This window comes from Salvelinus namaycush, chromosome 15, assembly GCF_016432855.1.
Source record: "Salvelinus namaycush isolate Seneca chromosome 15, SaNama_1.0, whole genome shotgun sequence".
Classification (NCBI taxonomy): Eukaryota; Metazoa; Chordata; class Actinopteri; order Salmoniformes; family Salmonidae; genus Salvelinus; species Salvelinus namaycush.
Window position 1 is genome coordinate 37,658,186 of NC_052321.1, and position 12,417 is coordinate 37,670,602.

The 12,417-nt window shown below is 45.4% G+C and overlaps 1 protein-coding gene across 1 annotated transcript in view; it reads left to right on the forward strand.

The window, feature by feature from the left end:
• syne1b (spectrin repeat containing, nuclear envelope 1b) overlaps positions 1–12,417 on the forward strand; it is a 131,597-nt gene that overhangs the window by 45,586 nt on the left and 73,594 nt on the right. Inside the window, exons 50-68 of the mRNA XM_039009135.1 lie at positions 50–257; positions 396–508; positions 765–970; positions 1,216–1,657; positions 2,010–2,182; positions 2,378–2,465; positions 2,881–3,102; positions 3,381–3,545; positions 3,789–4,145; positions 4,374–4,510; positions 4,697–4,874; positions 5,533–5,715; positions 5,918–6,061; positions 6,597–6,752; positions 7,167–7,331; positions 7,574–7,746; positions 7,918–8,071; positions 8,526–8,669; positions 8,829–8,993. Coding sequence (XP_038865063.1) covers positions 50–257; positions 396–508; positions 765–970; positions 1,216–1,657; positions 2,010–2,182; positions 2,378–2,465; positions 2,881–3,102; positions 3,381–3,545; positions 3,789–4,145; positions 4,374–4,510; positions 4,697–4,874; positions 5,533–5,715; positions 5,918–6,061; positions 6,597–6,752; positions 7,167–7,331; positions 7,574–7,746; positions 7,918–8,071; positions 8,526–8,669; positions 8,829–8,993 — 3,573 coding nt within the window. The remainder of the gene's footprint in view (positions 1–49; positions 258–395; positions 509–764; positions 971–1,215; positions 1,658–2,009; positions 2,183–2,377; positions 2,466–2,880; positions 3,103–3,380; positions 3,546–3,788; positions 4,146–4,373; positions 4,511–4,696; positions 4,875–5,532; positions 5,716–5,917; positions 6,062–6,596; positions 6,753–7,166; positions 7,332–7,573; positions 7,747–7,917; positions 8,072–8,525; positions 8,670–8,828; positions 8,994–12,417) is intronic.

A 12,417-nucleotide genomic window follows, 5' to 3' on the forward strand; every position in this document is an offset into this window, starting at 1 on the left:
TATTATTGCTGTAGGTGTAGAACTCATATGTGTGTGAATTGCATGACAGGACCTCCAGAAGGACCTCCAGAACCAGCAAGGCAGCATAGATTCCACCAGGGAGAGCCTGAACACTCTGTGTCGGAAGTACCCTTCTGAGGAGCTGGCTGGGCTGGGCAGTGCCCTCACTGACCTCATCAAGAGCTACGAGTTTGTCAACCAGCTGTCCTCCAGGACCCTGGCCTCCCTGCAGCACGGCCTGCAAAAACACTTCAATGGTGAGAAGGACTGAATTCATGGATCGATTGATTGATCTATCGATATATCTATTCTGCACTACACTACTGTATTCTATTCTGCAATATTCTACAACCATGACGAGGATGATGATAATCTCTGTCTCTCTTGTTCTGTAGACCTGGTTCGGGAGTTCCACAGCTGGCTGTCTGGGCAGAGGGAGGTAGTGAAGGAGTGCTCTGACCGATCAGGAGACACTAGCATCGTGGAGCGCAAACTCCAGAAGCTAAAGGTACAGTCCGAACACAACATATAACCCATACAACCCTTAACTATACCATTAATCCTCAATCTCTTAAAGTAGGTTTCCCCGGACGCAGATTAAGACTAGTCCTGGAGTAAAATGAACATTTTCCATTGAGTCTGCTTTTTTTATTCCAGGACTAGACTAAATCTGTGCCCTGGAAACTAGCAGTTAAACAGGTAATTACTTGTGCAAGTGTTGCCCTGTCACGTACAGTTTAAAGATGTGTCCTCCTATCGTTTAGGGGGCTCTGGAGCGTGTGGAGGAAGGGGAGGTGCGTCTGACTCAGGTGTGTGAGGAAGGGGAGAAGCTCCTTCTCCATCTCCCTAAGGCCAGCGCTGGCCAGGTGCAGCATCACCTCTCCTCCATCCAGCAGGACTGGGACCGCTTCGTAGAGCAGTGTAGACTCAACCAACAGGCCCTGGAGGACAGCACTGCACAACTAAATGGGTAAGAGATACTTGGGATGGATCTCAATAATATAAAGAGACTTCCTCTCCTTTCCCTCATCTTCACTTATCCAGGCCTATCCAGGCCTATCCGTTCAGTACAGATAGGGAAAAATCAACTTCTAGAGGTAGAACTATAGAATATTGAGATGCTGCCTTGGAGCCCAGGAGTAGGCCTCAGGGATACAGTCATAGATGTCTATGAGTCTGTGACTGTTACATGGTGATTACATCTCTGTCTGTCAGGTTTGAGAGCCGTCTGAAGAGGCTGAAGCGTTGGCTGGAGCACATGGAGCAGAGGCTGAACACAGAACTGCCTGAGGAGAAACACAGGGACCCTGAGAAGGCAACACTGGAGAGGGTGGAGGGATACCACCAGGACGTGCTCAAAGAAAGGGACTCGTTCGAGCGACTGTGTCAGGAGTCGCAGGCCCTGAACGAAGGTGGACGGGGCGACGGTGGCGAGACGCGGGCGGCTGCGGGGCTGCAGTCTCAGCACCAAGGTCTGCTGCGGAGGGTGAAGGAGAGGCTGCGGAGCTGCCAGATGACCCTACAGGAACAGCAGGCATTTGAGGAGACCCTGCAGAGCACCTGGTCCTGGCTGAACGGTGTACAGGAACGACTGGGGAGCCTCAACAGTACACTGGGGAACAAGGAGAAGCTGGAGAAGAGGCTGGGACTTGTACAGGTCAGACAACATGACAAACTGAAGCTGATGTATCCATGATAGAGACCTTAATTCAGGAGTTATCATTCTTAATATTTGTTGTTTACTTTACCCCCTATTACATTTACCTCAAGTACCTCATGTGCAACTAATCATTAGCCTATGTTCTTATGAGTCCTCCCAAGTACCCCCTTGTGGACAGGCCAGGTACCGCCAGGGGTGCTAGTACCCCAGGTTGAGAACCACTACTTTGGGATAACACGAGCCATGGAAGGTCAATGTTTCAATGAGGAAATGGTCTACATGGATGTTGAACAAGTCTTCAACCAGTCTAAATAAAGTTTGCTTTGCTCTTCCTCCATGTGTGTTCCAGGACATTCTGCTGATGAAGGGCGAGGGCGAGGTGAAGCTGAACATGGCGGTAGGGAAGGGCGAGCAGGTCCTGAAGCACAACAGTGTGGAGGGACAGGAGGCCATCCGCTCCCAGTTACAGAACCTGAAGGACGCCTGGGCCAACATGCTCATGACCTCCATGAGTTGTCACAGGTACAGTACGCTGTCCGTTTACCCCGATAAAACTACAGTGAATCTCTTGCTGCAGTTTGGAGTAGCACAATACATGATGTTATGTGTATAGCAAGCTTCTCACTACCCGTAAGTATGCTCCAATCTTCCACGTCTCTGTGTGTGTTAATCTGTGCGTGTGTGCTTGTGTTTGTTTTCTTGTGTTGACCAACCCAGTCGTCTGGAGTGGACGGTGGCCCTGTGGAGTAGCTACCAGGAGAGTAAGGGTCAGCTGCAGCAGTGGATGGAGTCTGTAGAGCAGGAGGTGAGATTTAGCTCTGCACACTTTTAGAGATTGGGACTATAAGGTTTTATCAGCATTTTTGTCAAAATTGAGTTCTTGACATTGCCTTGTTCTCTTCAATGTTGTATACCATATAATACTAAAAATACCCCAATTCATGTTAAGTTCAAAAGAATACAATATAAAAATTGCTGACACCATTCAAACCAATGAGGGTTCGGAACATTAAAGCCAATTATCTCAGAATCCTCTTTTAGCAGCTAGAACCTCTCGACTTATCTTTTCTTACTACCACTGATTTAGCATATATCAGCTATTTTAAATACTTTATTGATTGAGATGTGATTGTTTTACCTTCCTTACTTGAATGTGCTGCATGTACGTTTCTCAAGATAAGAGCGTCTATTAGGTGACTCAAATGTCAATGTAAATGTAGGTGGGTCTGGCGCTGGCCCAGCAGCCAGGCCTGAAGGAAAAGGCTTCTCTCCTGGAGCGTCTCAGAGCCCTGCAGGCTGACGTGGAGGCTCATACAGCACCACTGGGCAGGCTGACAGAGAAGGCTGCAGAGCTGCATGAGAAGACAGGCGACCAGGCCTTCGGACCAGAGCAGAGAATGGAGCTCAATGCGCACTTTGCTGATATCACCGCTGTCGTCAAGGTAATCAGGCCTTGCTCCTAAAGGATGGCAGTTAGATACATGCTTTCCTCCTTTGTATAATAACTACATCTAATAACTACATAAGTACCTTCAGTTCAAGTCTGACGATCTGTTCGTGTTATTAGCCTCAATTCATCTAGTTTGGTTGTTGTTATCGACTTGCATTGATGTTAATGCATCAAGACAATATCCAGTCTTTGTTCAGTCTTATATCCAGTCTTTACACTCGATGTGTAAATCTGACACAGCCTAACTCGGTCTCTCCGTCCACCCCTCAGGGTAAGGTTCACGCCATGGAGAACATAGTGACAGAGCATGAGCACTACCTGGAAGCTGTGAGGGACTTCAATGATTGGCTGACCTCTGCCAGGGAGGAGCTCCAGCGCTGGTCGGATCTGTCAGGAGACTCCACCTCTGTAAAGAGGAAGCTCGCCAAAGTTCGGGTGAGGATGTTCAATCATCACATACGATATAAACACCTTGTTGACACATCATTGACACATCAAAGTAATCATTAGAGATTAGGCACATGCAAAAAAATTCAATAAATGTTACCCTCCCGTAAGGAAATGTCTCTCTGTCTGCGCTAAGCCGCTATAGGACATCATAGTGACGGATGGAGAGTAGTTGGCAGGAACAGTAACAGTTGAATGTGTCCTGTTCAAATGTTCCATGTTCCAATCCAGGAGCTGATAGACTCCAGGCAGTGTGGCCGAGAGCGTCTCAGCCGGGTGCAGCGTTGTGGGGCTGCAGCGAGGGACCACACGGGCTCCGGGGGCTTCGAGGCAGTGGAGAGGGAGGAGGCAGCCCTGCTGTCTGCCTGGGAGCACTGGGAGCGTGGGGCACTGCAGACCAGGGCAGGCCTGGAGACTGCGCTCTCTCAGATCGCCAGCTCAGAACAGGAGTTTAACTGCTTGGCTGCTCAGCTGGAGCAGGACCTGCAGGAGTTTAGCAGTCAGCTGCAGGAGTGGAGAGACAGACTCTCTCAGACCGAGGGGAAAAACAGTGGGGAGGAGGCTGTGCAGGGCTGGCAGATTGCAAAAGTAAGACTCCTTTGCAGGTATTCTTATATATATATATACTGTTCAAGTATTGATGCACTGCCAAAGCGGAATGCAACAATAAAGGAAGGATCCGTAATAGTTATGATGAGTGTTGACTTTTCAAAGTGAAAGCGAAATGCCCAAAATCGCCATATACTCAGGCATCCACAATCCTCCATTCCCTCTCCTCTAAAGCATCTTCTCATTGCGTGTGTGTGTGCCACCCAGGACACTCTGGATGGCCTGGTTAAAGTGGAGCCCATGTCAGACAGTCTGAAGTCCCAGCTCAACGACCTATGGCGGTTCTCCAGGGACCTGGGCACTCAGTCAGAGAGAGTGTCCTGCCTCATCAAGGAGTACAACAGGTGAGTCAGTCAGCAGCAGGATGGAGGATTCTTACTATACTCAAACTTTCATGCAAAGCGTTCACTGATGTCAATGGGAGACTTGCACAGAAAGTTACGTGTGCAGAATCAGATCTCAAGTCTGAATACCGCCCTGTAGGTGCTGTGTAAAAGTAATTGTATCTGGTTCTCTCTTCTCCCTCCTAGTCTGAGCCTGCAGGCCTCCAGAGAATGCCAGAGCAAAGAGAAGCTTCTGGAGCAGAGGTTCCGTGCCACTTTCCGAGAGTTCCAGCAGTGGCTGGTTAACGCCAAGATCATCACAGCCAAGTGCTTTGACATGCCTCAGAACCTCAGCGAGGCCTCCTCCAGCCTGCAGAAGATACAGGTACATTAAGGGCCAGTTTCCCTGGACTCAAAATCAAGCCTAGTCCATCAGTTCTCCCTCTCCCTCTCTCTTTCTCTCTCTCTCTACCACACCTGCTGTCTCGACCTCTGAATGCTCAGCTATGAAAGCGAACTGACATTTACTCCTAAATGTGCTGACCTGTTGCACCCTCTACAACCACTATGATTATTATTTGAACCTGCTGGTCATCTATGAACGTTTGAACATCTTGAAGAACGATCTGGCCTTATTTGCCATGAACTCTTATAATCTCCACCGGGCACAGCCAGAAAGAGGACTGGCCACCCTTCAGGGCCTGGTTCCTCTCTAGGTTTCTTCCTAGGTTCCTGCCTTTCTGGGGTGTTTTTTCTAGCCACTGTGCTTCTACATCTGCATTGCTTACTCTTTGGGGTTTTAGGGTGGGTTTCTGTATAAGCACTTTGTGACTTCTGCTGATGTATAAAGGGCTTTATAAATACATTTTACATTTGATTGATGTGTTCTTCAATGAATATTCTCCAGTAAAAGCACTTCTTATCTTTGTTCAGGAAACCTTTTGTCCTTGAACATATTTTTCCGTGTAAGCACATTTGATTTCGGTGGACATTCTGTTTTGAAGTATGCGTCTCATCTCTTGACTTCTGTCTCCACCCCAAAGGAGTTCCTGAGTGACAGGGAACAGGGCCACTCCAAGCTGAATGCTGTGGTGCTAAGTGGTGAGCTGGTGGTCAGTATTGCTGCCAAAGACCGAGTGGACGCTGTCCGGGCCAAGATTAGCAGTGCCAGAGAGGACTGGAAGACTCTGATGTCCAACCTGCACCAGAGGGAGACTGCATTACAGGTACTCAATCTATGTACAGTACAGCGTGTGAATCCTTTCTGATGATAATGTGTCATCTATTCACTTTGTTTAAAAACATTATCTCACTCAGTGTACTTTACTCTATCTTGAGAGGAAGCATTTTATCAATTTGTGTGGTGCTGAGACCTCTGGTTTGGAATTGTGTGTCAGAAGGTGTGTTTGTTTCACTTCTATGTTTCAGAACCTCCAGTCTCAGATGAAGGACTTTGAGGCGAGTGCGGAGCCCCTTCAGGAGTGGCTGCACGGGACAGAGGTTGCTGTACAGGAGAGCAGCACACGACTCCACGACCTCACAGCTAAAAAGCAGGAGTTGCACAAGCTGCAGGTATACGTGGCTCTCAGCCTGTGTCATTATGTCACTTCGTAAGCCGCTATCACCATAACTGTTCCCATCATCCCACCCTCCACCCAGCCCTGCCAGGCACCAGCCTTGCCAGGCACCAGGCTATTACAGAAGCTCACCATTTCAGCTCTGTCACAGTCAATCATAGTCACTGATGGAGTTCCGCATTGCATTGTTAAAGCTTATCACAACTGCTAACTGCTCATCTCTGCCCTGCCATCTATTCTATCTATTTTCAAATGCTTCTGCTGCAAATGCTTCTGCTGCAGAGTAAAGAATAACTGTTTACAGAGTTGACACTTGACAACCCTGCTCAAATGCTTGCATCAAACATCTTTGCTGTGTTTTCTAACCTTCTTTGGAATTCCATTTCATGACAGTATTTCATGGTCATAACATTGACCAAATCTCCTTCTTCCATGTCTGGTTTCTAAGTGTCTCTGTTAACTTAGCTAACTGTCTTGTGTGTTGGCTTGCATGCCTCTGTCTCGGTGATAACCTGCTTGTGCCCTTGCAGTCTGTGCTCGAGGAGTTAGCCTCTCAAGAGGTTCAGCTGATCAGGCTCAAAGAGAAGGCCCAGCTACTGTGGGACGGACACGCGGCCGGAAAGGGCTTTGTCCACCGTGTCTCACAACTCTCTGCACAGTACCTAGCTCTAACCAACATGACCAAGGTAACTAATGTCTGCCTGCCTGCCAGCCTGTCCACCTGCAAGAGGGCAGGGAGGAGGCTCTAGACTGTGTTTGTCTGGAGCTTACCACTCCGGTTAAATTTGCGTAGATAATCAATGAATTTACAATCTTATAGCTGTAGAATGAAATATTGTATCATTGTAAACGTAATTATGTTTGATGGTATTTCGTTTTGAGGTAATGCTGAATTGCTAACACTTTAATACTGCTAATACTGAATTTCAATTTTTGCTGGCAAAATTACTACCGCTGTTCTTTTCTTCCATACTGGATTGTGGCCCGTTGTCATTTGCATCCACAAACCCCAGGTTCGCTTTAAGTTGAATTTGTCATGAGTGTGCACATGAATGAACACACAGAGGCTGACCTGTGTGCTGTGCTGTGTGATCCCACAGGAGAAGGCTTCTCGTATCGACCGGATTGTCACCGAGCACCAGGTGTTCTCCCAGGGGCTGAAGGAGCTGCAGAACTGGGTGGCCGACACCAGCCACATGCTGCAGACCTACTGCACCCCCACAGCAGACAAGAACGTCCTGGACAGCAGGGTGATCAAGCTGGAGGTACAGTACGACCACCTCTGACCTACACCAAGCTACACTAAGATAAACTAAGCTAAACTAAGTAAACTAAACTAGCTAAACTAAGTAACCTAAACGAAACAAACTAAACTCAGACATGGATTACAGAGTAGAAGCTGTTTTAAATCTCCAGTATGTAACAGGTATCTAAGTTAGCATTGCTACTGCCTTCGTGAGACCTCACTATGTTATCCATGCAATGACCCTTAATGTCATTCTCCCAGGCTTTGCTGACAGCACGTCAGGAGAAGGAGATCCAGCTGAAGATGCTGGTCACCAGGGGAGAGTCTGTCCAGAGGAACACCTCAGTAGAGGGAGTACCAGTAGTCCGCAAGCACATCCAGGACCTCAAAGACTCCTGGGATGCCCTGCTTTCCGCCTCCATCCATTGCAAAAGGTATAGCTTTTCTTTCTTGTGTACTGCCTCAGTAGAATACTTACTGGGTTATGATAACGTCTGATCAAATTGTATGTTTTGTTTTATTTTTAACATTTGGGTAGTGTACAAGTAACTTTAGTGACGATTAGCTGATATATTTATGTTTACTACACTGTATTCCCCTCACAGTCAGTTGGAGGGAGCCCTTTCCCAGTGGACCAGCTACCAGGAGGACGTGCTTCAGTTTGTGGGCTGGGTGGAGCATGTTGAGGAGAGCCTGGACCCAACAGACAAACAGTTCTCCGAGATGAGAGACAAAACTGCCAACCTGGGTAAAGCCAAGGTACCCACCGTCGTCTATACTACTCATTATTATTGACAGTTGATGGGAAATGTGATTGCAAATAATAACAGTAAAAGAGGGACTCATGTCCGGTGCCAGTGCAAATAATAATGGTGAAAAAGACATGTCATGTGCCTCTGTCTTATAAAAACATTTGGATAAAGTGACCTTGGTAATGATTGGTCACAAAGTGCTTCTCAAACATCTTTAGTTTTATCAAGACGTATTATCTTAACCCGGTGAAATGCCATGGTTTGTTTCAGCTTCAGACAGTGCAAATTATAACGGTGAAAGAAGACATCCTTGTCGGGTGCCTCTTCCTTAAAAAGTCTCCAAATGCCAGTCTCCTATATGTTTGGTTTTATCAAGAAGTAACCTAACCCTGTATCATGCTGTGGTTTAAGTACAGTAGAAACATACACATTAACCCTGAGCTATGTTGTGTTTGTTATAGCTTCTCTATGAGGAGGTGCTGAGCCACAGCAGTCTGCTGGACACCATCACTATGAAGGGAGCCAACATGGCCGAACATTACGTCACACAGCTAGAGCTCCAGGACCTGCAGGAACGATACAACACCGTCAAGGACAACGCCAAGGTATATAGAGTAGCAGTGAAGCATTGAAGCATGCTCCATCTCCTACTCTTGTGTTAGTATTACTTGCCAGACTTATGTTGTTCCTCCTATGCATTAGCATCAACAAAAATAGTAGTAGTTGCATGTCTGTAATGCACGTCATTGTTATTGTGTTGTCAGAGTACGATGGGGAAAGCAGAGGAGCTTGTGCAGGCCCACCAGGAGTACCAGAGAGGCCTGCATGTGTTTGAGGCGTGGCTGGAGCAGGAGCAGGAGAAGCTGGGCTGCTACACACAGCTAGAGGGAGATGTGGAAACCCTGGAGGAGACGCTTCAGAAACTACAGGTCAGAACAAGAACATACTGCTACCTCCAGAAACGGAGCCAAAGAAAAGTGGCTTTTCCCATTTCTCTCATTCTCCGAGATGAGAGACAAAACTGCCAACCTGGGTAAAGCCAAGTGACCCACGTTCAGCTATACTACTCATTATTATTGACAGTTGATGGGAAATGGGATTTCAAATAATAACCGTTTTTTTTATTTAACCTATATTTTATCAGCGAGTCATACTGAGACCTGAATGACATGAATTACAGAAAATACACACATCAATATAAATACAAAATACATTCATAAGAAATAAGGTCATCAATCAGCTTTCTGAATTGCCCTAAAGGCACCAAAACATCACATTTAAGAACTTTTTGAAGATTTATTTAAGAACATTATGAAGGAAAATAGGGAATCATGTCCGGTGCCAGTGCAAATAATAATGGTGATAAAAGACATGTCATGTGCACGGATTATTGATAGTTGTATAATTATTATTATCATCTATATTACACGTATCATGTAGTAACCAAGAAAGTGTTAAACAAATCAACATTTATTTTAGATTCTTCAAAGTTTCCACCCTTTGCCTTGATAACAGCTTTGCACACTTTTGGGATTCTCTCAACCAGATTAATGAGGAAGGCTTTTCCAACAGTCTTGAAGGAGTTTCCACATATGCTGAGCACTTGTTGGTTGCTTTTCCTTCACTCTGCGGTCCAACTCATCTCAAACCATCTCAATTGGGTTGAGGTCGGGTGATTGTGGAGGCCAGGTCATCTGATGCAGCACTCCATCACTCTCCTTCTTGGTCAAATAGCCCAAAATGTTTTTTGGGGATGCCTCTCGGGCTTCCTTGCCAGCCGTTTTCGTGTCGCCAACTTCATTCTCCGGTATCCCTCCTCGCACTGTTCTAGAGAATCCCAGACGGGCTCCGGCACTCTCCCTGGGTCGACCGACCACCTCTCTACCTCCTCCCAGGTTGTCTCATACTCCAGATAGCACTGCTCACCTGTCCAGGAGTCCCTTTCACCACGCTGCTTGGTCCTTTGGTGGTGGGTAGTTCTGTAACGGTCATCGTTGCATGAAGAAGTGGACCAAAGCGCAGCGTGGTAAGTGTTCATGATTTATTAATCAAACTGAACACTGAATAACAAAAACAACAAAGAGAACGAACAAAACCGAAACAGTTCTGTCTGGTGCAGACACAAAACAGAAAACAGCTACCCACAAAACACAGGTGGGAAAAGGCTACCTAAGTATGGTTCTCAATCAGAGACAACGAAGGACAGCTGCCTCTGATTGAGAACCACACCCGGCCAAACACACAGAAATAGAAAACATAGAACACAAAACATAGAATGCCTACCCCAACTCGTGCCCTGACCAAACCAAAATAGAGACATAAAAATTATCTCTAAGGTCAGGGCTTGATAATGGGCTTGGTCTATTACCAAATAGGGCTAACTTCTGTATACCACCCCTACCTTGTCACGACACAACTGATTGGCTCAAACGCATTAACCTTTTGACGCGTAAATTCTAAATATTAATAACAGCCCTTATAGTGTGAGTACTTTTGCACACTCTGCCAGAATTCTATGCTGCTGTTCTAGAATTTGATTGTTGCATTTTGCCGCTATTCTCTACACCCCTCATTGTATCAATACCGCAATGTCTGCTTCATTTGAGGCTTTATAAAACTTTCTTCCTATAGTAGTAGCAGTGAGTTTGTATAGTATTACTGATCATTTTATAATTATTATTATCATCTATATTACACGTATTATTATCTGAAAGAGGCTTTGGTATTAGCCTGTCTGAGGGCCTGCGCGTGTGAGATAGGGCGGGAAACCTGAGGCGCTAAATCCGGTGTATTTGATACAATAGTGGCATACAAAAAGTGAGAGTGGGGTATGAACATATATTGGATATGCCGACCATGACTAAGGCCGGGAAAGGCTGACATCCTTTTTCTTCATTTAAATGTTTTTATTTAATTTATCACCACTGGACATGTAGCCTACAGATGCCTGCCTTGTAACCAAGCAAGGAAGATTTCTCAACAAATGCGGTGAGTATTATGGCTTGGCTAGGTTTTAGCCTGGTCGTGGCGGAGGACAATGAGAACAGGGTGGTGGACAAGATCATGTAAGCAACAAAGTGAGGTAGTTTGTGCGTGTGATCAGATTGAATGGTGCATGCGTGTAATCAGCTATGTTGTATGCCGAGACCGTGTCATGAGTGAAGTAAGGCTGTAGATATAATGAAATGCATTCCAGGTGACTATCTCATGAAGCTGGTTGAGAGAATGCCAAGAGTGTGCAAAGCTGTCATCAAGGCAAAGGGTGGTTACTTTGAAGAATCTCAAATATAAAATATACTTTTATTTGATTAACTTTTTTTGGTTACTACATGATTCTGTATGTGTTATTTCATAGTTTTGATGTCTTCACTATTGTTCTACAATGTAGAAAATAGTAAAAATAAAGAAAAACCCTTGAGTAGGTGTGTCCAAACTTAAATATTATGCTCTTTACTTGTCAGTGTTCCAAACGGGACATTATTTGTCTTTTTACCTAAACATGCAAACACCATCATATAGTATTGATAGCAAGCAGTTCACTGGGTTAGTCAGATTTGATTAAATAACACAAAACAGATGAACTGGAATGACATTCACTCTCACGGGATCGGTTGCCAAAAAGAACTAACTGAATGCCACACTCCCAATAAGCCATGAATATGACTGCATTGAGGTATATGTCATTGTTCTTCTAAGGCTATATGCACCATACCACTGCTTATTTAATTTGTTCATTTAGCAAAAAAGACACCTCATAATCCAATACCTTTATCACAGTCAACACACCTACAGTATATTTTAGCTTGAATAAGCTTTAACACTGGCCTAGTCAAAATGGCCTAGTCAAAATGGCCTAGTCAAAGCCCAGACCTCATTCCAATTGAGAATATGTGGTATGACTTAAAGATTGCTGTACACCAGCAGAACCCATCCAACTTGAAGGATGGGTTCCCACTGGGAAAAAATCTAGATGGCTAGATGTGCCAAGCTTATAGAGACATACCCCAAGAGACTTGCAGCTGTAAATGCTGCGAAAGTTGGCTCTACAAAGTTATGCACACTCAAGTTCTGTTTTTTTGTCTTATTTCTTGTTTGTTTCACAATGAAACATATTTTGCATCTTCAAAGTGGTAGGCATGTTGTGTAAATGAAATTATACAAATCCCCCCAAAATCCATTTTAATTCCAGGTTGTAAGGCAACAAAATGGGAAAAATGCCAAGGGGGTGAATACTTTCGCAAGCCACTGTAGCCTTACATGCTAGCAAAATGGTATCAGACCAGCTAATGGATGAGCAAACTAGACTAATGATGATGAACACTCACCTCAACTTAGCTAACATTTCCCCAGCCT